This window comes from Myxine glutinosa, chromosome 1, assembly GCF_964187855.1.
Source record: "Myxine glutinosa chromosome 1, kmMyxGlut1.1, whole genome shotgun sequence".
Lineage (NCBI taxonomy): Eukaryota > Metazoa > Chordata > Myxini > Myxiniformes > Myxinidae > Myxine > Myxine glutinosa.
The window spans coordinates 92,992,015-93,018,305 of record NC_136261.1 but is presented as its reverse complement, the minus strand read 5'-3'; the positions used below and the strand labels follow the sequence as shown (position 1 = coordinate 93,018,305).

The 26,291-nt window shown below is 43.3% G+C and overlaps 2 protein-coding genes across 3 annotated transcripts in view; one reads left to right on the top strand and one right to left on the bottom strand.

The window, feature by feature from the left end:
• The window catches only part of LOC137412846 (uncharacterized), a 40,677-nt gene extending 21,715 nt beyond the window's left edge, over positions 1-18,962 (top strand). Inside the window, exons 6-11 of the mRNA XM_078774327.1 lie at positions 2,270-2,469; positions 2,617-2,738; positions 5,287-5,388; positions 6,114-6,260; positions 13,752-14,033; positions 14,339-18,962. Coding sequence (XP_078630453.1) covers positions 2,270-2,469; positions 2,617-2,738; positions 5,287-5,388; positions 6,114-6,260; positions 13,752-14,033; positions 14,339-17,764 — 4,279 coding nt within the window. The 3' untranslated portion in view covers positions 17,765-18,962. The remainder of the gene's footprint in view (positions 1-2,269; positions 2,470-2,616; positions 2,739-5,286; positions 5,389-6,113; positions 6,261-13,751; positions 14,034-14,338) is intronic.
• Positions 18,963-21,152: 2,190 nt separating this feature from the next.
• Positions 21,153-26,291, bottom strand: part of LOC137412847 (immunoglobulin-like domain-containing receptor 1) — a 102,996-nt gene continuing 97,857 nt past the window's right edge. For both annotated transcript variants that reach the window (XM_068098175.2, XM_068098176.2), the window contains 2 exons: positions 25,114-25,303; positions 21,153-24,975 (listed from right to left, as the gene is read on the bottom strand). In XM_068098175.2, coding sequence (XP_067954276.2) covers positions 24,940-24,975; positions 25,114-25,303 — 226 coding nt within the window. In that variant the 3' untranslated portion in view covers positions 21,153-24,939. The remainder of the gene's footprint in view (positions 24,976-25,113; positions 25,304-26,291) is intronic.

The following is a 26,291-nucleotide window of genomic DNA, read 5'->3' as shown; positions in this document are numbered from 1 at the left end:
GTTTGCTTATCGTTCTTTCATGGATACCCAGTGAAGGAGCATATGGCTTGTGTCTGCAGTAGACACCTTTCATTTTATTACAACACAATTGGCTTTATTTTGTTGATTGCCGAGGCATAATATGTGTAAAATGGGAAATTCAATGTGGGATTCTTTTTCTGTCATGTTCCTTAAAAAGAAGGGTTTTTTTTTTACACCTATAACAGATACACCTAGGGAGTTCGTAGAACACCTTTCCACGTGTAGTCTTGAGACACCAGGACATGGGTGGTGTCTGCGTGCGGCAAATTTGATTGCTCAAGATGATGTAAAGTGTTGTAATATTTTGTCCAAGTACTCCGAAACGGAAAGTTTTTCAAAGTGCCTAAAAGATGGGTTGTGTTATAGTGTTCAAGTATATAATTCAATTGAAATAAAATAGATTGTAAAGGTTGTAGAAACAAAAAAATTGAACGTTTTACCACCATTGCTGTAGCATCTTTCACACCACCTTATTTAACACGTTACATTAGTTATTTGTGCTTGTTGTTTGTGTCCTTTATGATGACCTTAAAAACAGTAGCTTTCCTGTTTGGAATGATTTTTAGCTCACCTGAAACGAAGTTCAGGGGAGCCTATGCGATGGCGCGTTGTCCGTCCATCCGTTAGTCCATCAGTCCGTCCATCCGTCACCGTCAGTCCATAAACACTTCTTCTCCAAAACTCCGAAGTTGGGATTGCGACCAAATTTGGCACAAATTTTGTGTTGTGACTAAAGTTTGTTCACTGCATTAAAAAAAATCAGGGTATAAGGGAGTTTTCTTGGGTCAAAGGTTTGACCCCCCCCCCCCCCCCCCTCCCCCAAATAGGAATTTGCTTTTTCCTCTGAAACTACACAAACTATTTCGATGAAACTTGATCACAACCTTCATCACAGGTGATGTACCGAAGTTTGTTCACGGCACTAAGAAAATCAAAGTCTAAGGAGGTCTACGGGGGTCAAATTGGGTCCAGGTATGACACACCAAAATAGGTATTTGCTTTCTTCTCTGAAATTACACACACGATTTTGATGAAACTTGACCACAACCTTCACCACCCGCGATGTACCAAAGTATGTTGATGGCATTAAAAAAAAGATGCCCCTTTAGGGGTCTACGGGGGGTGGGGGGAGCAGAGGGTTTCCCCCCAAAATAAGTATTTACTTTCTTCTCTGAAACTACACACGCAATTTCGATGAAACTTCACCACAACCTTAATCACCCATGATGTACCAATGTTTGTTCAAGGCATTAGAAAAATTGGGGTCTTAGGAGGTATATGGGGTTGGAGGAGGGGGGGGGGGGGGTTTCCCCCTAAAATAGATATTTTTTTCTTTGTTTAAAGTCTTATGATTATGTTAGTGTCTACATGGTGCCCTGTCTTCTAGCAACCATTGAAATTGGTTTAAAATACCCTTAGTCGGTGCAGTATAGTGTTTATTCCACCAGGTGAGCGTTAGGGGTAATGCCCCTATGTTTCAGTTATGTTTGACTGTCAGGCAGAGACAGTATTTTTTTAAATCTCACTCCTCAAGTGCGATCATTAGCATGTGCATTCGGGACGAATTCAGAGACAAAGTACAGTTAAACTACAAGTTTGTTTTCTGATTCGTGTTCAAAATACAACATTCAATTGAAATGAAGTTGTTCCTCGATTATAAACGGACGTTTGTAGACAGGACAGACAGACAGAAGTGAACCAATAGCTTAACCCTGTTTTTCTCTTCACGTGCGTGGGGTAATGAACCACTTGCAATACCTGAGAGGTAACACATTTCAACATCGAAGAAGGGAGAGGGCTTCGTTTGTATGTTTATTAATGCCTCGTAATTGCTGATTATGGTTGTTTGCTTTCTCTCACAACCTCATTTACAAGTTTGCTACACTTGATATGGGACTTGAGTACAAGACATCATCATTGTAGGCCCTGCCACCTTGTACTGTCTACTCTTTTGTAAGCCCATGATTAGTTGGTTTAGTTGAGCTTCCATGGTAAGATGATAATTTGCGTATGCAGACTCGAAGGCTAAAGACATATTCAAAAGAAAGGTGCCAGTCAAGAGGTGATTAAAGAATGTTTGCAATATGTTCATTGGTGTTTTAGTTTCACCTTCAGTAGTTCATTTGTTACATAATTACTACTTATATCTTTTGTATTATGATTCTTATTATGCTCATTGTTTATAGGGGGCCAACCCCTGCTCTGCGGGGAAAAATGGCCTCTAAAGGTGGTTCTTCATTGTTTATAGGGGTGCAGGACGGTTAGCAGAGGCAAATGCTGTTCTGGTGCTTCCAGTACAGCGAATCACACGCTACCCTTTGCTGACAAGCTCTCTGCTCCGTGCTACACCACCTTCTCACCCTGATCACGATATGCTCACCCGTGCACTTGTTTCACTCACGGCCTCCACTGAGAAAGCCAATGAGGCACGGAGACGGAGGGACATAGGTGAGTGGATTGAGCATTATCGGAAGTGGTGGGACAATGATTGATTGGCTCAAAGTTCGTAGTCTTAAGAGACTTTTGAGAGATTTTCTCTATCAATTTATCCCTTTGTTCATCAACAACTGCTGATCTCCCTTTTTATCTTCTCAGTTCTAAAGTACGTGCAGGCGCCCGGCTCCATTTCCCTCGCGGGTATATCCTTGGCCCCCCTCTCCAATATGTCTGCCAAACTTGGGGCACACATTTACCGGATGACCGGCCTGGCTGGAGAGGTAATTCCTTGAAGTATGCCTGCAACTTTAATCTGTTTTAAAATCTTCCCAGGTATAAAATACAGCCTCAAACAATTAACGGACAAACATACATGCTACAACATAAGCAGTCCTTTCACCCAATGTTACCTGTTTAAAAAAAAAAAAAGTTTAACACTTGTTTGTCAAATATTTTCTTCATAAACAAAATTTAAAACCAATTATTTTAATAAAACATTAAATAAAAACAAAATTGGCATAAATTCTTCTTTTTAATATTTATTGTTTGAGTAATGTTCATAGCTGTCAGGAATTTACTTTCATGCAAAGCAAGTTTCAGCTGATTTTGTCATCTGTTCACTTTTTGATTGCATAGGCGGCATGAGAAGACGAAGAAGAATAAAAGAAAAGACAAAAAAACAAGAAAAATTCCTTGTACGAGTATAATACATGTGGGTTGGCAGGGTATCTTGGAGGTATATACACTCGCCTTTGAGCTGATTAGCAAGGTTTCAAATCTTGACCGAGCTATAAACTGTCACCAGGGTGTTTCAGATGCAGGGCGAAGAACCAGTTTGTGCGCCATCATCAGAAGGATGTTATGCAGGACGACTCCTCCAGCACAGGTCGTTTGTGGATGTTAAAGGGCCCAATGTGTCTTTCAGGAGGGGTAGGCAAGTTATCTCCAGCATTTTAGTCAAATTCAAAATTTCTGCTAGATTCAGTCGAATGTTAATCCTGGCCAGCCGGTTGATGAAACGTTAGGCCAAAAACACTCTCCAGCTGACCCCACAAGTTGGTAGGAATAATTGGGCCTATTATTATTTATTTATTTTGCAGATTTGAGGGTCGTGGAGAGGTTAGAACACAGAACAAATCAAGACATAACAGAACAAAAAGAACAGTGGAAATTTGGAGGGTGGGGTAGGAGTGAGGTGGGGGCACACAAACAGCAGGGTGGAAGGACCAAATAGGATACCTGGAGGAAGAAATGACATCGGGAAGAACGATAGGAAGGGATGGGGAGGAGGACACGGTGGTTGAACAAGCTTGTATACAGGTGCAAACTGTGAATCGCAGAAGTGGAAGGGAAAAATGGGAAAGAAGCATAAATGGAATATATATAAATAAAAAAACAGAAAAGGAGAATTAGGGAGTAAGGGAAAACCCAATAACCTGGATAGACCGAAGGAGGTGTGTTTCAGGAGGGTTAACGAGGGTGGAAAAGATCATGGTATGAATGGAGGGTGACCTGAGATGGTGGTGAACATCAGTTTTGAAGCATTGGAGGGAGGCAAGAATAATATTGAACAGATTGACCAAGTTGGTTCCACAGGTGATTGAAAAGAAGAATGAATGAGTCGAAAAGAAGAATGAATGAGTGGAAATAGAATAATAGTTGAAAGTTGACAGAAACTTCTCCAGCTCCTCTCAGAATGACACATCATAGCTACAAGCAAGATGGGATGAATCTGTGCCTACAAGAGAGAGCAGGCTTCGGTGGAAGGATTTCTAAGCCGCATTAATATTGGGTGGTGTGGAGAGAAGATTTTTGGTTTCCTAGAGTTCTTGATGTAAACTGCAACTCAACCTCCAGAACAGGGTTCAGGTATGTAGAACCAGAAGAGACGACAGCCAGGGAGAGACACAAGGGTATCCAGGGACATTCTGTGAGAGGAAGTATCACATCCAGTTTATCAGCAGCAGCCTATATTGAGAGTCATATTGGAGCAGAGGCCTCAGATATTGGAAGTCCACACAGGGAAGGGGGACGGGAGCCATTGTTGGCAGGGTGGGAAACCTAGGGTGTGGGAGGGATGTGGAGAGGGAGAATGGATGTTGGGTGGGGTGAGAGGGAAGCTTAGAGGAGGCAGGATGAGAGAGGGTGAGGGGGAATCTATGAAGGGTTGGGGCAAGGAGGAATCCCTGAAGGAGTGGGGCGAGAGGAAGGCTGGGAGGGACGGGATGCGAAGGAGCTTAAAACCGTAATCCCGTACTCATTACAAAACAAATTTGTTTTGAGGATTTCATGAGGTTCGAAGACGAACTTCACGATTGCAGTGGTGGGATGATTTAGGGTACAAAAAAAAACAGCATGATGTGCACGTGATGGAAGATGGGGCATGGGTTTTCTTGCAGAAAGGAGTTAAACAGAAAAAAGAAGAAGAGAAAGCAGTATTAGAGACAGACATTTTGGAATTTTTTTGTGTGTTGAGATTAAACATTGTAAAATTTGTCATTAAGATTGGTAAAGACAGAGAGAAAGTGGGGGAGTTAAGAAAAGCAGAGATGCAGAGGGGCAAGTTGTGAAGCAGGGTAAGACAAATAATACGAGTCAAATAAAGGGGGATGAGGGAGGTTTAGCTTTTTATGCACAAATGTAATCTTGCAAACCATCGGGAGAACATTTTAAGTTCTCTTGTTATCCTTGGCACTCCACTAACCCCTTACACACCCCTCACCTTTTTTCTCTTTCTCCTGCTAAGTGTGTATCTTTGGGAAAACTGCTGTAAGCTACAAAGTTTGCTTTGGCAAGATTTTGATCGCCTCACTGGTTCCCTCCCTACAGCCTGGTGATAATGTTCATGCGGAGATCGATGCTCTATGTGTCCGGAGGGAGGCAGTGAGATCCCTCCTCCGGAAGGTTTTTAAACTACGGCAATGCATCCGGGTAAGAATGGAAGGATTGAGATGTCTTTTAAAGCTGAGAATTTCAGTTCTGGAGTTTTTGTTGATGTTAATTTGTTGATGTAATATATTTGTGTGTCTTCTTCATTGCCTTCACGTATGCTTTTGTGAAGAGTTTGTGTGTTCTTGTCTGGGCCGCACGTACGTGCTCTTGTGGACCTCTTTCTGGTCTGTTGCTCTTTCCTCACCTTTGTTTTATTTTTGGTTCATTACTCTGATTGTTGTCCCACTGTCCATGCATTGCCTTTTTCCCCTATGATGTCTCACTTTTCTGAGCCTCTATTTTGTAGAAAAAAATGGTACACAAACATTTAAATTGGGATGGGCAGGTGTAATATTCTATTACCACTAAACATTGAATAGTCCATATTTATTGTTGAAAACTACAAGATGACAAGACCAACGATGCCAGAACATTCCCACCTTGTTCAGCATTATTTTTCACTCACGTGTAATGATGATACACTATTACTGCACCCATCAGCATGGTTAGCTGTGTCGACACTGAAGAAACTTGAAAACAAAATTGAGTAATGGCATGGTATGATGATGTAATTTCTGTTCAACATTTGGTACAAACAAGACTCACTCCGGTAGAGTAGCAGTATGATAATACAACGCAGTACGAGTCCAAAAACATGATGTTGACAGTGGTTCTTCGTCGGGCTGTTGGTACTTGTGTGTACAAATGGACTCTGTCTCCCGCAGAAATCTGTCATGCAGAGCGCCACAGCAACAGAACATTTTGTTCACTCAATGGATTCACAAAGAACCAGTGAGGGAGGAATGGGTGAAGTTGCAAAGAGAAGTTGTGAAGTTATGCAGAAAGTTGAAAATGTTGTTCTGCCAGCATTGGTACGTTTTACTGCTTATGATCCCATTGTGCAACTAGTCAGCCTGGCAATGAAAACATGTAATAGTGGAGTGACTTTTTATTTCTTGCGTTTACGTTATACTCCTAACACTGTTCTCAAAAATGAATTAATATGGATAACACAGTTATTCCTGTCACCAATTATGTAATGAATTCCAACATTGATGTATTTGCATCAATTTGGTTAGTAATGGTGATTTGTTAATCATTTTTGCTGGTGATGCGATAGTACAAAATAATAATATATTTATTTATTTGTTACAATACCGGGGTTAGAGGTTACCATGAGGGAGCTCCGTGGACAACCACCAGCAACATATAATTTTTTGTCCTAACGGGTCGCTGGGCAACTGTGGATGCCGATTAAAATCACCATACCGAGTCGGGTCCTCGCTCCATGATGAATGCATTACCTACCGGTGGGTGGGTGGTCCTAATTGGTGAGTCATGCTTCAACGGCCAGCCATATACTTATTATGTAAGGCCGAGCGAAACGTGGATGGCCATTGGCTAATTGCGGAGTAAATCAGTGAGGCATAACTTCCCGTCTATTCTTGCACACGACATCTGACCAATGGAGGAAAAGACAAAAACAAGCAGGTCAGAAACGTCGGTCGGAAACAAAAGAAAAGTAATTATCCTTCATACTTATGGAGCTTACGTACTGAGGAAACGTAATAGTACATGGTGTTATGTAGAATTATTATATGTAAGTGCAAAATTTGCTACACTAGTGGAACCAATGTTTTTTTGCATCTATATACCCTTGGGAACAAGACCTGAGTTGGTTCCATTTTTTTCAATGGCGTCTTCGGCGGCCATTTTTAATTTCAAAATGGCCGCCGTTTTTTGCAATTTTGTATGTATTCTAATTTCTACAGTCTTAAACTACACATAGATAACTATAATTACAATAATGAAAGAAATATGAACATTTGCTTTATTCTTTTTTATCTTACAGGTATTCATAGACAAGTTGTATTTCAGCTTCACCGCCGCATAATGTCATCGTTTGAAGAGCCGCCTTCTAAGAAGCAATGCACAAGTTACGAACTTTGTGTATTCTGCGAAGAGAGAACTCCTGAACCTTTGGTTGACGTTGCTCATGCCAATTTCAAATGTGCAATTTCAAATTTCCAGGGAGCAGCCACCACCAAAACACAATCACGCAATGAAAAGATAAATGGAACATGTGCACTTATTGGACAGCACATCATCCAGGAGTTCAAATCTGATCGGCAGGTGCAATATCAGCCAAAGTCCTCAACTTCAACCTTCAGGTTCACAACTGAAACGCCATTAGGGGTTGGACTTTCACTCCATAGCCATCATGCACACCGCAGTCGCAGAGACATAGACATGTTGTACCAGAGTGGCGTTGGTGTTTCATATCAACGTGTAAAGGAGATCACTTCAAAGATTGCCACCACAGTCCAAGAGAATATGAATGAATTCAATGGCGTTTACATGCCTCCAGGACTGTTGAAAAATCTGCCAATCAGATGCTCAGCTGATAACATAGATGCCAAGGTAGACAAAGCTGATGGACGGAACACATTCCATGGGACTGCTCTTGCTGTCTATCAACAAGTTCCCCCAGATGTATCAGAATACGAGACTGTAGCTGAACCACTGAAGCTGCATGACAACACCAACAAAACTTGAACATCCTGCCAACTGTGACTGAAATGTCTGACTGTACAATTGCTGGTAACCCCAAGCCAAGTAGAAGTCCACGCTATGAAAACTTTAAACTTGGTCAGTATCAAGATAAAGTTGTTAATGCAACACAGCAAGACTTTGCATGGTTACTTTCACGGTATTCACAGAGGCACCATGAAGAGGCATCAGACGGTATACCAGTTTGGTCAGCATACAATTCTCGTGTGTGCACTCCAGAAGAGAACAAGACACCCAACCTTGGTCAAAATCACACAATGCCTATCATTAAGGCACTAGCTCATGAGTGGACAACACTGGTGACAGTTCTTGAGAAGCGTTCGTACCTCAATAGTGTTGTGTGTCCAGAAAACACTGGAACGATCTTAGTTACATTTGACATGGATCTTTACAAGAGGGCCCTAAAGTTAGAATATCTTCATGACCAATATGCTGGGAAATGGATGGTATGCCCTGGTGGTTTCCACACTGTCTTGTGTGCACTAAGGTGCCTTGGGAGGACTGTTGAGCACAGCGGGCTTGATGAAGCTTGGAGCAAGGATCTGTACAGCACGGTGACAGTAAATCAGATACTCAATGGGAATCACCACAATCGTGCTGTTCAAGCTCATGAGCTCACATTAGAGGTATTATTTGATCTCTGGCTTGCAGAATTTCTGAAAGAGAAGCCTGCAGTTGTAGAAACTCTATCTACCTGTATGGATAACTTGATAGAAGCAAACAAGAAAGAGGTAGGCATTCAGGAAGCCCATCACCAACTTCTAATGGAGATTGAACATCTAAACTTGGAAAAGCAGCTGAGTGATTTTGACAGGAGCCACAGTAAATTCCCAATGTATCAATGGGCACGAATGTACATGAGGCAAGTGTTGGCGCTGATTAACTTCACACGTTCACTGAAGCAGCCAGATTTCTTCCTGTTCTTGGCGTCTCCAGAAAATTTGTGCATATACTTCTTCAGCTACAACCGACTAGATTATGCTCAAAACAAGTTGTTAGCCAAAGATATTTCTCAAAAAACGTCTGTTAACTGGATATAAGTGTTCTGGTGGATTTTCTGTACAAGGAATGACAAAAATGCCAGAAAAAATGGTTAATCAAAGTGTTTCATGTGAAAAGATGCATACAAAATTGCAAAAAATGGCGGCCATTTTGAAAGACGCCATTGAAAAAAAATGGAACCAACTCAGGTCTTGTTGCCTAGGGTATAAGGATTCCAAAAAACATTGGTTCCACTAGTGTAGCAAATTTTGCACTACAATGACACAACACCATGTACTATAAAGAGGAAAGAATATGAGAGGAAGAGCGAGGCTTGCTGGCGACCTCTTTATTCCCCACGCTCACAAGCAGGCACGCACTGATCCAAAAGTGGGGGGTGTGGGCACGGAGGGGTGAAGGGAAGGGAATGCAGGGGTGGGTCGGTGCCATGCCGTTGTGGGCTGCTGGAGCTGCCACGCCAGAAGACTGCATGTTGCGTTCGCCCTCTATCCCCTCTGGTCAGGCTGTTAACAGCAGTAACAGCACTGTTACAGGCTGGTAACAGCAGTCACCCGGATAGCTCGCCAACAGCTTGTGGTTCGACGTCAAGGGCACCCTCAAAGCTCCCATGACTCGTGGTAGATGGACAAGCAGCTTGGCCCACATCTCAGGTCGGCTCTGAAGAGGCTCGGCTCTGAAGGCAGTGGTTCTCTCCCGGCGATAACGACTCGCTCGTGGTGGTACTGAGCTGTCTCGTTCAGCCGACCGGGTGAGGCAGAGCGACCATTCTTGAACATTTGCTCACCCACTCATGGCGTGCCTCGATTGGCCCTCCCTTGCTGCAGTGTGACGTCATAGTGGTGCGGCTGCTGCGCTATATGTACCAACAGCGCAGTGTGATGGTAGGTAGCGCTAAACGATCGTGATTACTGCGCCAATGATGGCACTGTATGAACGTCGGTGCAACGGTGGTGAGCAAAGGAGAACAGAAGGAAGATAAGGATTTGAGGATTGAACCGGGTGGAAGTGATGAAGGGTTATTTGACCTATCTGGGGTTTGAGCTGTAAAGGGTGTAGGTGTTATGGGGAGTCATACTACGTGGTTTGAAATACAAAGCGTGAAGATGTTTCAGGGAATTACAGTACGAGGTTTGAATGCGAAGGGTGACGATGTTACGGGGAATCAGAGTTTCGGGGCGAGGAGCGAAGGTGCATGTAAATATGGTTTTGAAGATTGATGGAGTGTGGATTGCAATATGGAGAGTTAGATGAAGGGGAATCCCCTAGCTAAACCTGCACAACACATTTGTCTCCCATTCCTCGAGACGACAGGAAGGAAATCTATTCTACACACAAATTAAATAAATAACTAATTCTGGGAACTACTACATGTCTCTGAATGCTTTGGGTGTCCTTTCCATGGCTGAAACAATATACGGTGTATTGTTACAGTCACCTAGTCCGTTCTGGTTGCCCAGTTCAAATCCGATGAGTCGTGTCAAAATGACCACGACCGTCACCCGCTTCGAAGATTCCCTGTTGGATCTGCATCTGACAACCATGTTGCCATACAGATTAGAGTCCCCAAAGTGAGCAAGGGCCATGCCGATGGGCAATCACGTGACTGATCTTAAAATTCGCCTGCATAACTGAAGTCCCATGACGTGATGACATTCATGCGACAAGACATGGGGAAATCACAATACGAGAACAGTTGTGGGGGCAATTCCGGGGAGTCGCCTTGTGAAGGCGAGCATTCTGTGCAGGCAAAGCATTCCAAGCTGGGCAATGAGAGGGACGGAGAAACCCGGTGTATTGGGCTCGCGCCGGCGGGAGGGGGGGGGGGGGGGGTGGCCTCCACTTTGGAGAGATCAGAACGAACGCAGTCTCTGGTATCGCATTCCCAGGATTATCTGCCCCGATCTTTCAGGCCCCCACCTTTTATAAGGTCGGCCATAGTTTTAAACTCGGTTGAAAAAAAACGGGAAGAAAATCCGATGAAAGTTGCCCTTTATAGAACGAAATGAATTCTCAAAGGCCTGTAACTTCAAGTCCATTGAGATATATTTTTTTTACAATCACGGCATGGTCAGTCATACACCGCCCGAAATAACAGACGGGAAAATGCCGAGATATATTAAAAATTCGTCCATTTGATGACAATCGTCACGATGAAATATTTAATTTATACGTCGTCACAATAATGTGGAGAGGAGCATAGCTTCGTTCACGTGTCGCTACACACAAGAAATTGCCGAGATATATTTTTTTACAATCACGGCATGGTCAGTCATACACCGCCTGAAATAACAGATGGGAAAATGCCGAGATATATTAAAAATTCGTCCATTTGATGACAATCGTCACGATGAAATATTTAATTTATACGTCGTCACAATAATGTGGAGAGGAGCATAGCTTCGTTCACGTGTCACCACACACGGGAAATTGCCGAGATATATTTTTTAAAATCGCTGCATGGTCAGTCATACACCGCCTGAAATAACAGACGGGAAAATGCCGAGATATATTAAAAATTCGTCGCCACACACGGGAAATTGCCGAGATATATTTTCACTTTGCACAAAAATAACATCAAGTAATCGAATCAATAGGAATGTCCTGTGCCTATAACATCGACGTTATAGGCACAGCTGCATCTAGGCATTGTGTAACATCGACGCGGCTTTTGTTTTAATTAAAACTTTTTGTACTTGTTTATTGATGTTCTATGATGATTACGATTATGTGACGTTAGTGGTGGCGATTTTGGAGGGGAGGTCAGAAGTATGATTCAAGCCCACTGCGGACGCAATCCCACCCATAGCCAGTCTGTCTAACACATTCACTTCTTCGCTTAAATTCTTCACTTTATTCTGCCTCTTCCCAGCCGACTCACCTTCCCCACTCATCTTATGCTTGGAGGCCATGATTAACTAAGGCAAGTTGAAAGGCAGATTGAGGCTTTTGCGGTTCGGGAACTAAATACAGTACTGCACAGGGGTCGGTACTAAGTCCACTACTATTTGTAGCTGTGATGGAGGTGCTGGCTCAGAACGTAAAGGAGGGTTTACCGTGGGAGTTGTTGTATGCAGATGATCTGGTGTTGATTGCGGAAAGTATGGATGGACTGAAGGAAAAGATGAACAAGTGGAAGGAATGTATGGAGACAAACGGTCTGAAGGTGAATGTTGGAAAAACGAAGGTGATGGCAAGTGGTAAAGCATGTGGTGAGGTGGAAAGAACTGGGAAGTGGCCGTGTGCTGTGTGCAGGAAGGGTGTCGGAGTGAATTCCATTTAATGTACAATGTGCACTGAGTGGGTTCATCAAAAATGTAGTGGTTTGAGAGGGTCATTAACCAGTGTGGCAGCTACATTCAAGTGTAAGGTGTGCACAGAGGGAGCTGCAGATGGAGGAAATGTTGAGTTGGATCTTGGAGACTGCGTGAAGCTGGAAGGTGTGAAAACGTTTTGTTACCTCGGAGACATGCTGAATGGAGAAGGTGGATCAGATTCGGCAACGGTTGCTGGAGTGAGATGTGCATGGAAGAAGTTTCGGGAACTGAGGGGCGTGCTGATGAGTAGGGGAGTGTCGTTGAAGCTGAAGGGAAAGGTGTATGCTGCATGTGTGAGAAGTCTTATGATTTATGGGAGCGAGACATGGGTAATGAACGTAGAGCAGCAACGACTGCTGGAAAGGGTGGAAATGCGAATGGTTCGGTGGATGTATGGAGTATCGTTGAGAGAGAGGAAGACAAATGATGAATTGCGAAAGATGATGGGAATAGAGCCTGTGATGGATGCTGTGAAGAGAAACAGTTTGAGATGGTTTAGTCATGTGTTGAGGAAGGATGAAAGTGACTGGTTGAGAAGAGTGATGGAAATGAATGTAGAAGGAAGTAGATGACGGGGAAGACCGAGAAAGACTTGGCTAAAGATGGTCGAAGAAGAAATGCGGGCAAGGGGGTTAACAAGGGGAGATGCAGAAAATAGGGCAAAATGGAGAAGATTGTCATGGGGATCGCAAGGCTAACCCCCGCTCTTGCAAGGAAAATGGCCTTAAAATGCATGTTGTACAGTATCAACATCTGTGTTCTTGTCCCGGTGTTGGTGGGTGGGTAGGTGTGAGATGACTTGGGGGTAGGGAAATGGGGGCTTGCAAACTCATGAATACTGGAGGACTATGGGTTACAAAAAATTGGGAATCGGTATACACTTACCAATTCGCGAATACAGAACTCGCGAATATAGAGGGTTTACTGTATAGATATCTGAGATAGAAAGACAACAAACAACACGGTCTGTAACACATGATCCAAAGGACGAATGATAGGAAAAGCAGAATGGATTACACAAAAACAAAGGAGACAAACTAGACCAAAATAGATAGGAATTTGATTGAAAAATGATCTACAGGGGTTGTAAACAAACAAAAAAAGAGGTTGTACTGATTTGTAGGTGATTAGTTGCTTTGTGAAATGATCTTTAAGAATAGAAGTCATCCTCTGTCCTTGTTGTTTGTGGGAATATCAAGAGTAGTGAAATATAATTATCATAGTCACCTCAAAATATAAAGTTGTGATGTAGGTTGATTGAGGCCATTCCTTTAATGCCTTATTTAGAAATATATTAAATTGCCAGACTGTGAGCTGTACATCTTATTTTGGTGTTCAAACATCTAAATCATCAGGCTTAAATAGATAAGAGGTTGATTGATATAGACCACCATGTGTAGGATCAATTTACCACTCACGTATTCTCTGTAAAAATAAACTCGTGAGTTTTCTGAATTGTGAATGAATCGTTTCCAGGAGAGAAGGTTGCAGGAACAGTTGGAAGACCCACTGGCTCATCTGCTGCGGCTGGGAGCTGGGCCTTTACGCCTGGCACGTGCTTTGACTGCGAAGCGAGCTGAGGCCAGCACAGTATCCGGAGAGACACGCGAAGCCCCACGTGCAGCCGCAGAATGTCTTGGTGCTTCGCTCGGTGCCGAGTTGCCACGCTTCATCCAGACTGCTGACAGGCTGATGGATGCAGCCATGAGGGCGCTAGGAGCAGCTCTTATGCTTTTTTCACAAGATGTGGCACTTGAGGTAAAATAATAAAATTTTAGATGCACACACACACACACACACACCTAGACTCATTGATGAGCTTAACTACATTGACGATCTAGCTATTGCCACTCTTCAGCTAATTGTATTTCCCTCTTGGCTGCAGGTTAAATAATACAAACATTCATGTGGACTTTGAAGTGTTGTCTTCAGTTTTGCAGACTAACTTTGTCAATATCAATTATGACAGTTTGAAATTCCTTATGAACATTAGGTGCCTATGACTAATTCAAATCTCACCAAGTTGATTTTCTTTGTGATCCCTCTCCTTTCCCTAATGCCAGATGTCTGCATTGCAAGGTGGGGAATCAACAGGTGCCCGGGTCTCAATACAACCATCCTCTATATCACACCCTTTCAGCTTTATGAACAAAGGAGAGAAGGAAGATGTGAAAACCACCTGCATTGTAGAGAATGGGGGCCTGGAAAATAAGCAAAAAAAAAAGGAAGGATACCCATATTTGCAGGACAATCTACAGAGTGAGATGAGCCTTCTGTTGCAGAGGGTGATGGGCAAAGGAGAGAAAATAGAGGAAGAAGAGGACTATACTTGGAAAGAAGGAGGGGATGTGGTTGAAAATGTGACTGCAAAGTTTCATGGAGAGTTTGTAGAAAAAAACAATGAGAATAAAGATATTTATTGCAAGCATGAGGACAATGGCACTTTGATAGTGAGGGAGACTCCTGTGAAGCGACACGGAGAAACAAAAGATGCCGAAAGGCAAGTGAAAGACGGACAAGAAAGTTTGAAAATGCACTGTGAACCAGAAAAGGCTAGCTCTGTAATAATAGAAAAAGGAGAGCTTTGGGAAGATAATGCCTCAGGGACATTAAGCTGTGTTGAAATGTCAGGAGCGGAAAATTGTGAAGTTCCTTTTAACATTTTGTCTCCTAATTCAGCACATGACTTGCCACTACCCCCACCGCCAGATCTATTTTCACCTTGCAGTTCACCAACATTTCCTCCAGCACCACCTCCAGTCTTATTCCCTTACTGGCTTCCACCGATAGCATCAACAAGTGAATTTCGTACTGACAATCATTTTAGTGTTAACCTCCAGAGCCTTGACCTTCACACTGTGTCCAAGCCATATCATGACCCTGAAAATTTGCAGAAAAATTCATGCCATGCCCATCTCCTTGATGTGCAATCCCCTGTGCCATTTGATGACCGTAAACTATCGCACAATGTGCACAAGGCACTCAGAACATGTCGTAATGACTCTGGCTACTCGAGCCTCCAACCAGCTCGACGAGCAAAAAGGATTACTGGTGAGCGCGTTTATTTGTTAGACAAGGAACGCCATTGGGATCACAAAAAAGATGCAAAACCGAGAGATGTTCAAGAAGATAGAAAGAACATGAGTGATAAAAAGAACGGCGATGCAACTGGTGGCAAAGTCATGCAAATGAACAATGATGAAAAGAGAGACTTGATTAAAATCGGAAATGCCAAATTGATGGTGAAACCACAAAATGATAATAATTCAGAGATTAATTTGAGAGATGAGATGGAGAGAGGCATGCAGGGGAATGTAAATGGGAAAGATAATTTGCAAGTAAGACTGATGGAACAGCAGGAAAAGGAGGGAAAATGCCATTCAAAGGAATATGAACATTCACAAGAAGAAGAAAATGTGATTGGGCAACAACAGAAGGAAGATTATTTAAGAAAAGACAATGTAATATTGAATAATACACCAACATTGGGCCTCGTGAGACAGGACAAAAATAAAATAATGCAGGGATGTGAGCATTGGAACACAGCAGAGGTGAAGGATGTCAAAAGAGAAATAGGAAAGAATAACTTCACAAAAGAAACTCACAAGAAAGGATTGGACATTCGTGGCCAAAGGAAATCTAGTATTGAATCAAACAGAGGACATCTGCAGGAATTGGACAGGGGTCATGAACAAGATTTATACAGACACAGTGATAATAAAGGGCATAAGTGGATGTTGGACATGGAAAGGAATTGCAAGCAAGGGCTGGATATGGACAGGAGCCAGGGTTTTTCTCCAAAAAGTGAGAGGCAGGAGCCGGATATGGACAGGGGTCGGGATCGGGAGCCTGTCAGGGACGAGGGGCAAGATCGGGAGCCTGTCGGGGACAGGGATGAGGATCAGGCATCTGTCAGGGACAGTGATGGGGATTGGGAGACTGTCAGGGGCTGTGGACCTGAGCAGGAGCCTGACATGGGCTGCGACCAGGAGTGCAAACTTGATGGTGGCTGCAGCCAAGAGCCATCGTTGGAAGGGTACAGCAGCAGTGGGGCATCGTTGGAAGGGTACAGTGGCCATGAGCTGACGGATGGGTACAGCAGCAGCAAGCCGACGCTGTACAGGGTCAGCAGCAGCAGCGAGCCGATGCTAGACAGGGTCGGCATCCACGAGCCGACATTGGACAGGACTGAAGGCCACGAGCCGACGTTGGACAGGGCAGGCTGCCGCAAGCCGACGTTGGACAGGGCAGGCTGCCGCGAGCCGACGTTGGACAGGGCAGGCTGCCGCGAGCCGACGTTGGACAGGGCAGGCTGCCGCGAGCCGACGTTGGACAGGGCAGGCGGCCGCAAGCCGACGTTGGACAGGACAGGCGGTCGCGAGCCGACGTTGGACAGGACAGGCGGTCGCGGGCCGACGGACAGGACAGGCGGTCGCGGGCCGACGTTGGACAGGGCAGGAACCTGTGAGTGGATACTGCGCAAGGCCAGCAACTGTGAACCAAGTGACAGAGCCGTGCGGATATTAGACAGGACCGGCATGCGGGATCCAGACAGCAACAGGCACATGCCACAGAAACGGAATCTGGACAGGGACAGGCATGTGCCGCAGGAGCAGGATTCGGACAGAGAAAGGCACGTGCCGCGGGAGCAGGGTCCGGACAGGGCAGGGCACATGCCACGGGAGCGAGATCCAGACAGTGACAGGCACAAGCTGCAGGAGCAGGATTCGGACAGGGAAAGGCACGTGCCGCGGGAGCAGGGTCCGGACAGGGCCAGGCACATGCCACGGGAGCGAGATCCAGACAGTGACGGGCACGAGCTGCAGGAGACAGTAAAAATGCCAGAAAGATGCAAGCATCTCCCCAAAAAATTGGGAGAAAAAGGGAAATATTGCGAAAGAAATTTACAAGATCAACGATTTTCCACTACTTGTAGCACTGGGGAAATATTTGAAATTTCAAAGCAGAAGGCCATTAAACAACATGGACACATTGGGACAAAGCGTGAAACTGGGATAATGAGCGAGGCTGGAACGTTGCGGTCATTAAGAACGATAGGTCGAGAAAATAACTTTGTAGACAATCGAGCATTAAAGTGTTCAACATTACCTCGAAATCTGAGCGCGGACAAAGATCGAAAAGCAAGGGAAGGGCATCGAAGACGAGCGTGGGACATTTTTCAGGAAAGCCATATCAAATCTGTTGCTTCGCCACAGTCAGTTTTATCCACAAATTCATCCGTTTCCCTTTCGTTTGATTCCGTAGATGCTAGGCCACTCTATCGGGCATGTTTTCAGTTCACGGCGAGCCGTTCAAACGAGATTTCTCTGATGCTTGGGCAGAAGGTCATGCTCATCAGGTCTGGTGATGCCAGTGGTAACCCTGCTTGGTGGTTGGTGGAGCAGGCACTAGATTGTCAAGGAACTAACAGCAGAAAGGTTAAGAGAGGATATGTTCCTGCTTCCTTCCTGCAGCCAATGGAGTCATAGCACAATGCTTTAATGAGCATCGTGGCTGATGCTGCCTTTGTGACCCTCATTAGATTACTTTATATGCTGATCTTTGTTTCTTTTCTTTTTCCACAACACTGTCAACAACTACCTCTAATTATATATGAATTTATGAAAGTGGCTTTATTAGTTACTTCCCCGGTACATCTCGAGAGCGTAATCGTGGCTAGATTTCCTTTTCTCTTTTCCACCATCAGTGGATTAATTGATCAACCTTACAAATAATTATCAGATGTCGTTGTAGAAATCTGTGGCATAGATGTGACTGTGTACAAGACCACACTTTCCTTTTTTAACTGGGAGCATTATTATACTGCTGAATTTTCTCAAGATACAAGGACGTTGTGGATGGACCGTCCAGTCTGAGTATGGTAGGTCGGCAATTCGATTTTGACCTTGACCAAGTCATATCACAATACATTAAAATGGTACTTGCTGCTTCCTTGCTTGATGCTCAGAATTTAGGAGTATAGAGCATGGACCTCCTGAATTTATGAACCTCAGAGCTTAAGGGTATAGAGCTATATTAGCCTGGGTATAGAGCATGGGCAACCCCTGTGGGTTGCCATTCCCATGGGGAGGTGCAGCGATTTCTCCTTGATGACTGCAGAGAAAAAGCTTCGTCATGAGATGACCTTGCCAACACCCAGTGCCCCGGGAAGTTACATCACTTCCCTCGAAGCCACTGGCTGTTTGACTGAAGTCATCCAGTGTGTTGTTGTTTTTGGTGTGTTTGTTTGTTTGCACGTAAATGTGTTGTTTTTACAATAATTCTCCATGAGCCTTAAGACTTTATAAAAAATAAATAAATAAAAAACATAAAGGAATGGGTAAATGCTTTGGAAGTATTTTCAGGTGCTGTTGACTATCGAGTTAGTATGGATCAAATTATGTGTTTTGGAAATTCAGTTCTTCATGCGTTTCACCATGAGGAATGCAGAATAAGTCAGTTTTGTACTGATGTTTTGAAATGCAAGTGTCAATCTGAAATTCTTATTGTTTTTTTTCAACTACTCACATTGTGCCATCTCCGCAACGAGGCTTGTTTACATGTCCATAGATTTTTATGATTGTATGTATGATATGCTGTGGTGTGTTGCACTTTTTCTGGGGTTCAAGCATAAATGTGAATACTTTTTCACTTTTGCATAATGATTAAAATTTTACTTAACTTAAATTGGTTTGAATTTATCTTTCTTGTGTTTCCGGTTGTTAAGGGTCACTTTATACTTTATTATGCACACAATGGAAGTTAAATTGGGAAAAAGTGAATTTAACAAATGTATGGGAAGTTGGCGGGAGGGTAGGGAAGTTGCGTTGAGTAGGGTATATACGTATATAGGTTAAATCCGTATACAGGTTAAAATGAGCAGCTCTGCGAGATCTTTTGATTTCCGGTGTTTTCAGATGGTTTTTTTTTCAACCTAGAGAAAGATAAACCGATTTGAAGGTTTTCAAATCCAGTGATAAAAACTTTGAGCTCCACATATCGGCAGGTGAGGGGAGTATGACAAAAACCATCGCAATGGCCACTAGAGATACATCTAAATCCTTAGAATCTCAGGGGGTTTTTTTTGAAAAATATAAAAAAGACAGGGAGAGAGCTTCAAGAGGTTTACTCTTTAAAGTTTGACCAAGTTTTTTTTCCATGAACCAAACTTTGCGTGGCTAATTGTATGGAAATTAGTGGGCGATGAGCTTTTTCTTCTATATCTTTTTGAAATTTGGATTTGTATGGGCTCACTTTCAGTCGTTAAGTTGCTCTGGTGAGTACTTTGTGGTGAAACAAAGGTTCTGGTTAACTTGTGCAGTTTGTGAATGAAGCAATTATTAAGTTTACTGAGATTAATAGCAAGAGATGCCCGATGATGTGGAATCGTAGTGTGTGTGTGCGTGTGGACACCCACCCACTCCTACACTCATTTTGAGTGAAGCAGGGTGCCAACAAGTCATGAACATTTCCCTAACTAAACCAACCACAGAACAGGTAATAACAACCATGCCTTTCATGCTGTGAGGTGTATGGGGCTGCCGAGGCAGTTTCATTCCTAAGGGGTACAATCCTGGACGGGTCGCCACTCCGACGCAGGATACTCAAATAGCTACCCCAGTAAGCTGGTACTCATGTTTCTGACCTCGGAAGGATGATAGGCTGAGTCAACACACCTGGTGTTATTTCGATGGCACGACCCTAAGATCTTAAGCCTGCCACCTTAACCGTTAAACCAACACCAGGCATCCTGGACAGGTGCCCATATGCTATTAGCCCCTGTTGGACTTGGTCTGAAACTGCTTATAGATTGGGTCTCGTCCGTCCGCAACCATTTCTCGGACATGCATTTAACGATGTTGTTCAAACTTGACACACTAATAATGAATGATGGCTTACATATACACATCATTTTATTTCGAGATCACATCCAAGATTGCCGATTGGTGGCAAGGTGGCCATTTTGTTAATTATACATGCTCAGACCATTTCTTGAACATGCAAAGGCCGATTTTGTTCAAACTTGGCACAAGCACTGCACACGATGGCATGCACGTGCACCTCACTTTATTTTGCGATCTGTTCAAAGATGGTGAATTGGTAGACGGGCGGCCACTTTAGTTGTAAAAAAAAAAAACCCCAATATTGAAAATGTCCTCAACCATTTCTTGGGCAAGCATTTACCGATCTTGTTCAAACTTGGCACACAAATAAAGAATGATGGCTTATGTATACACGTCATTTTGTTTCGAGATCAGATCCAAGATTGCCGACTGGTGGCCATTATGTTACTTAAACGTGCCCCCAAACATTTATCGGACATGCATAGACCGATTTTCTTCAAACTTGGCATTACCTGGGTATACGTATGCAGAAGATTTTGTTTTGTCATCCGACCAAAGATGGCCGACTGAGGGCCTTTTACTCCATACAGCATAATTACAAAAACCATGGAGGCTATGACTTTGTCTTTTTCTCCTTGTTCACTATGGGGTCTTTAAGGTGGTCCAGTGAATGTTTGCAGATGCCAGCCTAATATCCTTCTGAAAGAGGGCAACCTCCAATGCAACGGTTTGCTTTGCTGAACTGGCGTTGATGTAATGCGATGTGTGCATGGTTGCACTGTGGGAAAGTGCGGGGAAAGAGGTTTAAGAGGGATTGGAAGGGATTGATGGAGAGGTATTTTAGAAAGGGGAACATTACAACAGGAGATCGAACCTGCTATACAAACGCACACACATTCCTGTCCACTGATACGAGGAAAAAGGAACCTAACTAAACCAAATTACTACGGAAATATCTTCGAGGGATCCCTTATGTGTTGAGTGAAACACCCAGGGTCTTTCCACAACCACAACAACATGAAAAACAAAGTAATGCAAAGTCAATATTTTATTTCAACTCTTCACAGCATTGGTTATCAAAAATTGCTGGTTATCAAAAACTAATTTATCACAAATAAAGCCCTCATCATATTAAACAAATGTTTGCTTCACTTTTGAGTTCTCATTGATCGTAAATTGGTTTGCAGCAATTCATCTAAATAAATCACGCATGTGCAAAGTAGTGCTACACACAGTTGAAGGCAGTTCCGGCCGACTCGAGTTCCACAAGCTTCTCGTGTATACGACTTTGCCCAATGGGCTCAAAATACAGGAATTGGTCAAGCTCTTCCATAAGTCTTCGACAATGGAGAAAATAAATTGCACTTGTACTATCTACATACCAAAAAATGATCCGTAAGATGAGTTTACATCCATTTTAGCAAAGCATTATAACTATCACAGTTTCACAGGGGTGGGGGTGGGGTTGGGGGAGGGTGGGGTTGGGGGGGTGGAATTAATTAAATGGATCGGTACACACTCGATTGGTGTACCAATGTCAAAATGAAGAGCTTTGAGCCATGTGTGCTGGTTTCCCTTCCATCAATATGATCTTGTTTATCACAAGGTACAGTATCTACAAGGGCCTCTAAAGCCTTAACTAGTGTACAAAAGTTTTACTTTTGTTTAGTGAAAACAGTTAGTTGACTCACCCAACATACTACACAAATATTGAAAAATTCCCATTAACATTTTCGTTCGCACTGCAAATACAGTCGTGACCAAAAATATTGGCGTCCTTGCACTTTTTTCAAATAACTCACAATTTTCTCTAAAAATAAGTTGAAATTGACGAAAGTATTTTGTCTCCACAATTCTTTATTTCACTGTTAATATCACAGAACCTTTGTTTTTGATTCAGAACTTAATATATCCTTTCAAATCAGAAAATAAAAAGAAATGGCCTTGACAAAATTATTGACACCCTAGATTCATATTTGGGAGCACAACCTTTGGACAAAATAACTGCAGTCAAGCGCTTCCTATATCCATGAATGAGCTTCCTACACCTCTCTACTGGCAGTTTGGCCCACTCTTCTTGTGCAAATTGCTCCAGTTCTCCCAGATTTGAAGGGTGCCTTCTCCCAACTGCTGTTTTCAGATCTCCCCACAGATGTTCAATGGTATTTAGATCTGGACTCATTGCTGGCCCCTTCAGAACAGTCCAGTGTTTTGTCTTGAACCATTCCTGGGTGCTTTTTGAAGTGTGTTTGGGGTCATTGTCCTGCTGCAAGACCCATGACCTTCGACAGAGACCCAACTTTCTGACACTGGGTTGAACATTGCGCTCCAAAATGCTTTGGTAATCTCCTGATTTCATGATGCCATGCGCACATTCAAGGCACCCAGTGCCAGAGGCAGGACAGCAACCCCAAAACATCACTGAACCTCCTCCATGTTTGACTGTAGGGAAGGTGTTCTTTTCTTTGAAGGCTTCATTTTGTTTTCTGCAAACATAGAGATGATGTGCTTTACCATAAAGCTCTAATTTGGTCTCATCTGTCCACGGGACATTCTCCCAGAAGGATTTTGGCTTGTGCAGGAGTGTTTTGGAAAACTCCAGTCGGGCTTTCTCAGCAGTGGGGTCCTCCTAGATCTCCAACCATATAACCCCTTTCTTTGAGTTGGTGATGGATGGTGGGAGTTGAAATTGTCGTACCTTGTGTCTGAAGGTCAGCTTGAATCTGTTTGGCAGTTCATCGAGGTGCTTTCTCCATCATTCGAACAATTCTTCGCTGCAATCTTCGATCAAGCTTTTTCTTGCGGCCACGTCTAGGGAGGTTGGCTACAGTGCCATGGGCGTTAAACGTCCTGATAACATTGCGTACGCTGGACGCAGGAACATCAAGGTCTCTGGAGATGGACTTGTAGCCTTGATTGTCCATGCTTGGCTGCAATCTTGTGTCTGACCTCAGACAATTCTCTGGTTTTCTTTCTTTTATCCATGCTCATTGCGGTACACACAGTGACACAAAACAGCAGAATGACTCCTTTTCTCTGTTCAAACTGGTTGAATGAGTGCTTTTTATATTGCGGGCACCTGCAACTCACCACAGGTGAGTTAAATTCCAAGGTAAAGGAGAATCACCTGCTTGAAATCTAATTATTTATAACAACTTCTAAAAGGTGCCAATAATATTGTCCAGGCCATTTGCGGATTTCTGTGTGGAATAAGCTAAGATTTAGTACTTTTTTCAGCTTTTTTTCTTTTGTTCTGCTGCAAACCAAAGAAATACATTTGTGGATATGAAGACATTTTTTTAATTTCAACAATTTTCTGGAAGAAATGGTGAATTATTTGAAAAAAAGTGCATGGGTGCCAATATTTTTGGCCATGGCTGTATATATATTCAACTGAACTCTGTTCTTGCACAAACCACCACCACCAATCTTAACACCAATTAGGTTGTAACTGCAATACCTGCAATAAAATAAACCCAACTAACAAATAATTGTTGGATCATTACCCTCGTAGGAGGAGAGGGTATTGCATTTGTGTCCGTTTGTCTGTGTTTGTTTGTCTGTTTGTCCGCACAGAATAAATATGATTTTCTCTGAAACTGTTGGTCCGATTGACAGGAAATTTTCACCACAGGTGCATCTCCACCGGTATAATTTTTTCATGATAACTATGACATATGGCGTCAGGAAGGGCATCCGCCCATAAAAACATTGCCTCAAACAGGGAGCCATGATTGCCATGGGGCCCGCAAGGCTAACCCCCTCTCTCACGGGGAAAATGGCCTTAAAACGATCATTCATTCATTCATTCATATGACATCATAGGTCACGTGGTATGGGCGCCATCTTGGAAAAACCGAAAAACTTTGCACCTCTATATCTCCGAAAGCACCGCATAGAAAAACTTAAGACGGCTCATTGTAAAGAACTCTCCATGGGGAATAAAATATGTTAATGATGATGTCATAGGTGCCTCCATTATGACATCATAATTCGACAAGAACAAAACTTCATCCTATCGAGATGAAATTTATTGTGCGTCATCTCGGGATAAATTGGTGGAGAAAAAAAGATTATGACGTCATAGGTCACGTGGTTTGGCCGCCATATTTGTTTTTAACACAGCCTTAAAAACCACTGAAAACATCCTGACGAGGGTCTGCAATCTGATTGCTCTTTCTTGTTTAACTTGTAATGGACACAAATAAAATATTCGATGAATTACTCATGTTAATGGAGGTGGCAGCTCAGGTACACACACACGCCTCTAAGCTGTCTCGTCTGGGTTTCAATCCCGACCCAGCTATAAACTGTCATTCCGGTGTTTCACAGGCAGGGCGATTCATCAATGAGTGTGCCATCCCTCAGATGGACGTTAAACTGGGCATCCCATCTGCCAGCATTAGTTTGTGGGCATTAAATATCCCACAGTGTCCTTCATGAAGATTAGGTGAGCTATCGCCAACACCATGAACCAATTACAAATCCCCGCCTTACATAACCTACAGAGGGTATTGCATCAGCGGCACTGCCGCACCCTCAGTCCATGATGCTACACCACAGCCACGTGCTGCATACAAAAGAAGAACACACATTTATATACATCATTGGAAAAAGAAAAAAAAAGTTGCAATTAAAACAGTCCTAACAACTAACTGTCAAACCGATATAATCACATGGCAAAACTATTTATAACAGTAAAGTAGAGCTCATGAAAAGGGAAGTTCTCCGATTCTGGTGCTTTTTGTGCAACAGATGAAGCATGACGAGAACACCACCCACGGTGACATTTCATTTGATCTTGCATCAGGAGGCGGCTGTTACACAGATATGCTGGCTCGGTCAAAATCAGTCAGCTGCAGACACAATTATTAAAATTCTTAGTGTTGAAGCAATCATAGTTTCATAACTAATTAGAGGCATGGTTATGAAGAGGATAAAAGGTACAATGAGAGTGAGAGGAAAAACGTTGCTGTAAGGTTATGACCTCTGACCTGACGTAGAACTCGCCGCTTTTCATCACACTGATGAGTGCTTGACACTGCTTGGTCATAGCTGGGTAACGCCATCTGGTTTACATTCCGCCGAGACCTTTGACCCCAAATTGGATCACGTGGGTCATCCCAAGATCCCAACCTCCGACCTTGCCGAGAACTGTGTGACCTGTGACTGGAACTACCTGGCCTGCACAGATACGAAAAAAAATTAAATTAACTTATTAATTTTCCTGCATGTCAGCTTATACCAAAATAATTCAACACCTCAAAGATCCATAAGTACCAAAAGCATGCAGATTTATACCAAAGCAAGATCAGAAATTATTTATGGCTGTTAATGGTGTATTGGCAGAGCCTGGTGTTGGCTTAGCGGTTAGGGTGCCGGATTGGGATCCTCGGATCCTGGGTTTGAAACCCGGTCGATCGCTGAATGAACACCAGGGGGGTTTACTCAGCCTGTCATTCCTTCCGAGGTCGGCAAATTGAGTACCGGTTCACTGGTAATTCCCTTTGTGTCGCAAAAAGGCGACTAACAGGGTTGGCGGCAGGAAGGGCATCCAGCCGTAAAACATTGCTTCTAAAAGGGGAAAAGGCCAACGGTGCCCCAAAAAGGCCAACCCCTGTTCTGCGGGGAAAAATGGCCTTTGAAGGTGGTTCTTCTTCTTCTTAATCGGTGTATTGGCACAGGGTGGGGTGAATGCTCGTAAACCGAATATCTGATATGGAGCTTATTGTTTATTACGTATGACTATGTAACGTTTGCTGAGGTGAGATGTTTATTCTAAAAGGGCAACAACTTTAAATGTTGAAGTTAATCTTCAACCAGTGTAGACAGATCACCAGGGTGCCCTGTTGGTTTGTGTATTTGTGTTTTCACCCACGTCTGTCTGGCTGTGCAGGATAACTCAAAGTTAGGGACGGATTCAGAGAAACTTGATTCCATTTTGTTGAAGATCCGGATATGAGGCTTTCAATTTTCAAAGTGATTCTTCAGCATTGAGAGACGCGGCCAAAAACGATATGTATAGCATGGTATTTCAAAAACCTGTGGGCGGATTATGACAACTTGGTGGATGAGTTGTGTAGATGACGAGAACAAGCCGATTAGATTTTGGTTCAGGTCCAGATCCAGATCCGGCCTATCAGTGGGATAGAAGCCATAAACTGTTCAGCCT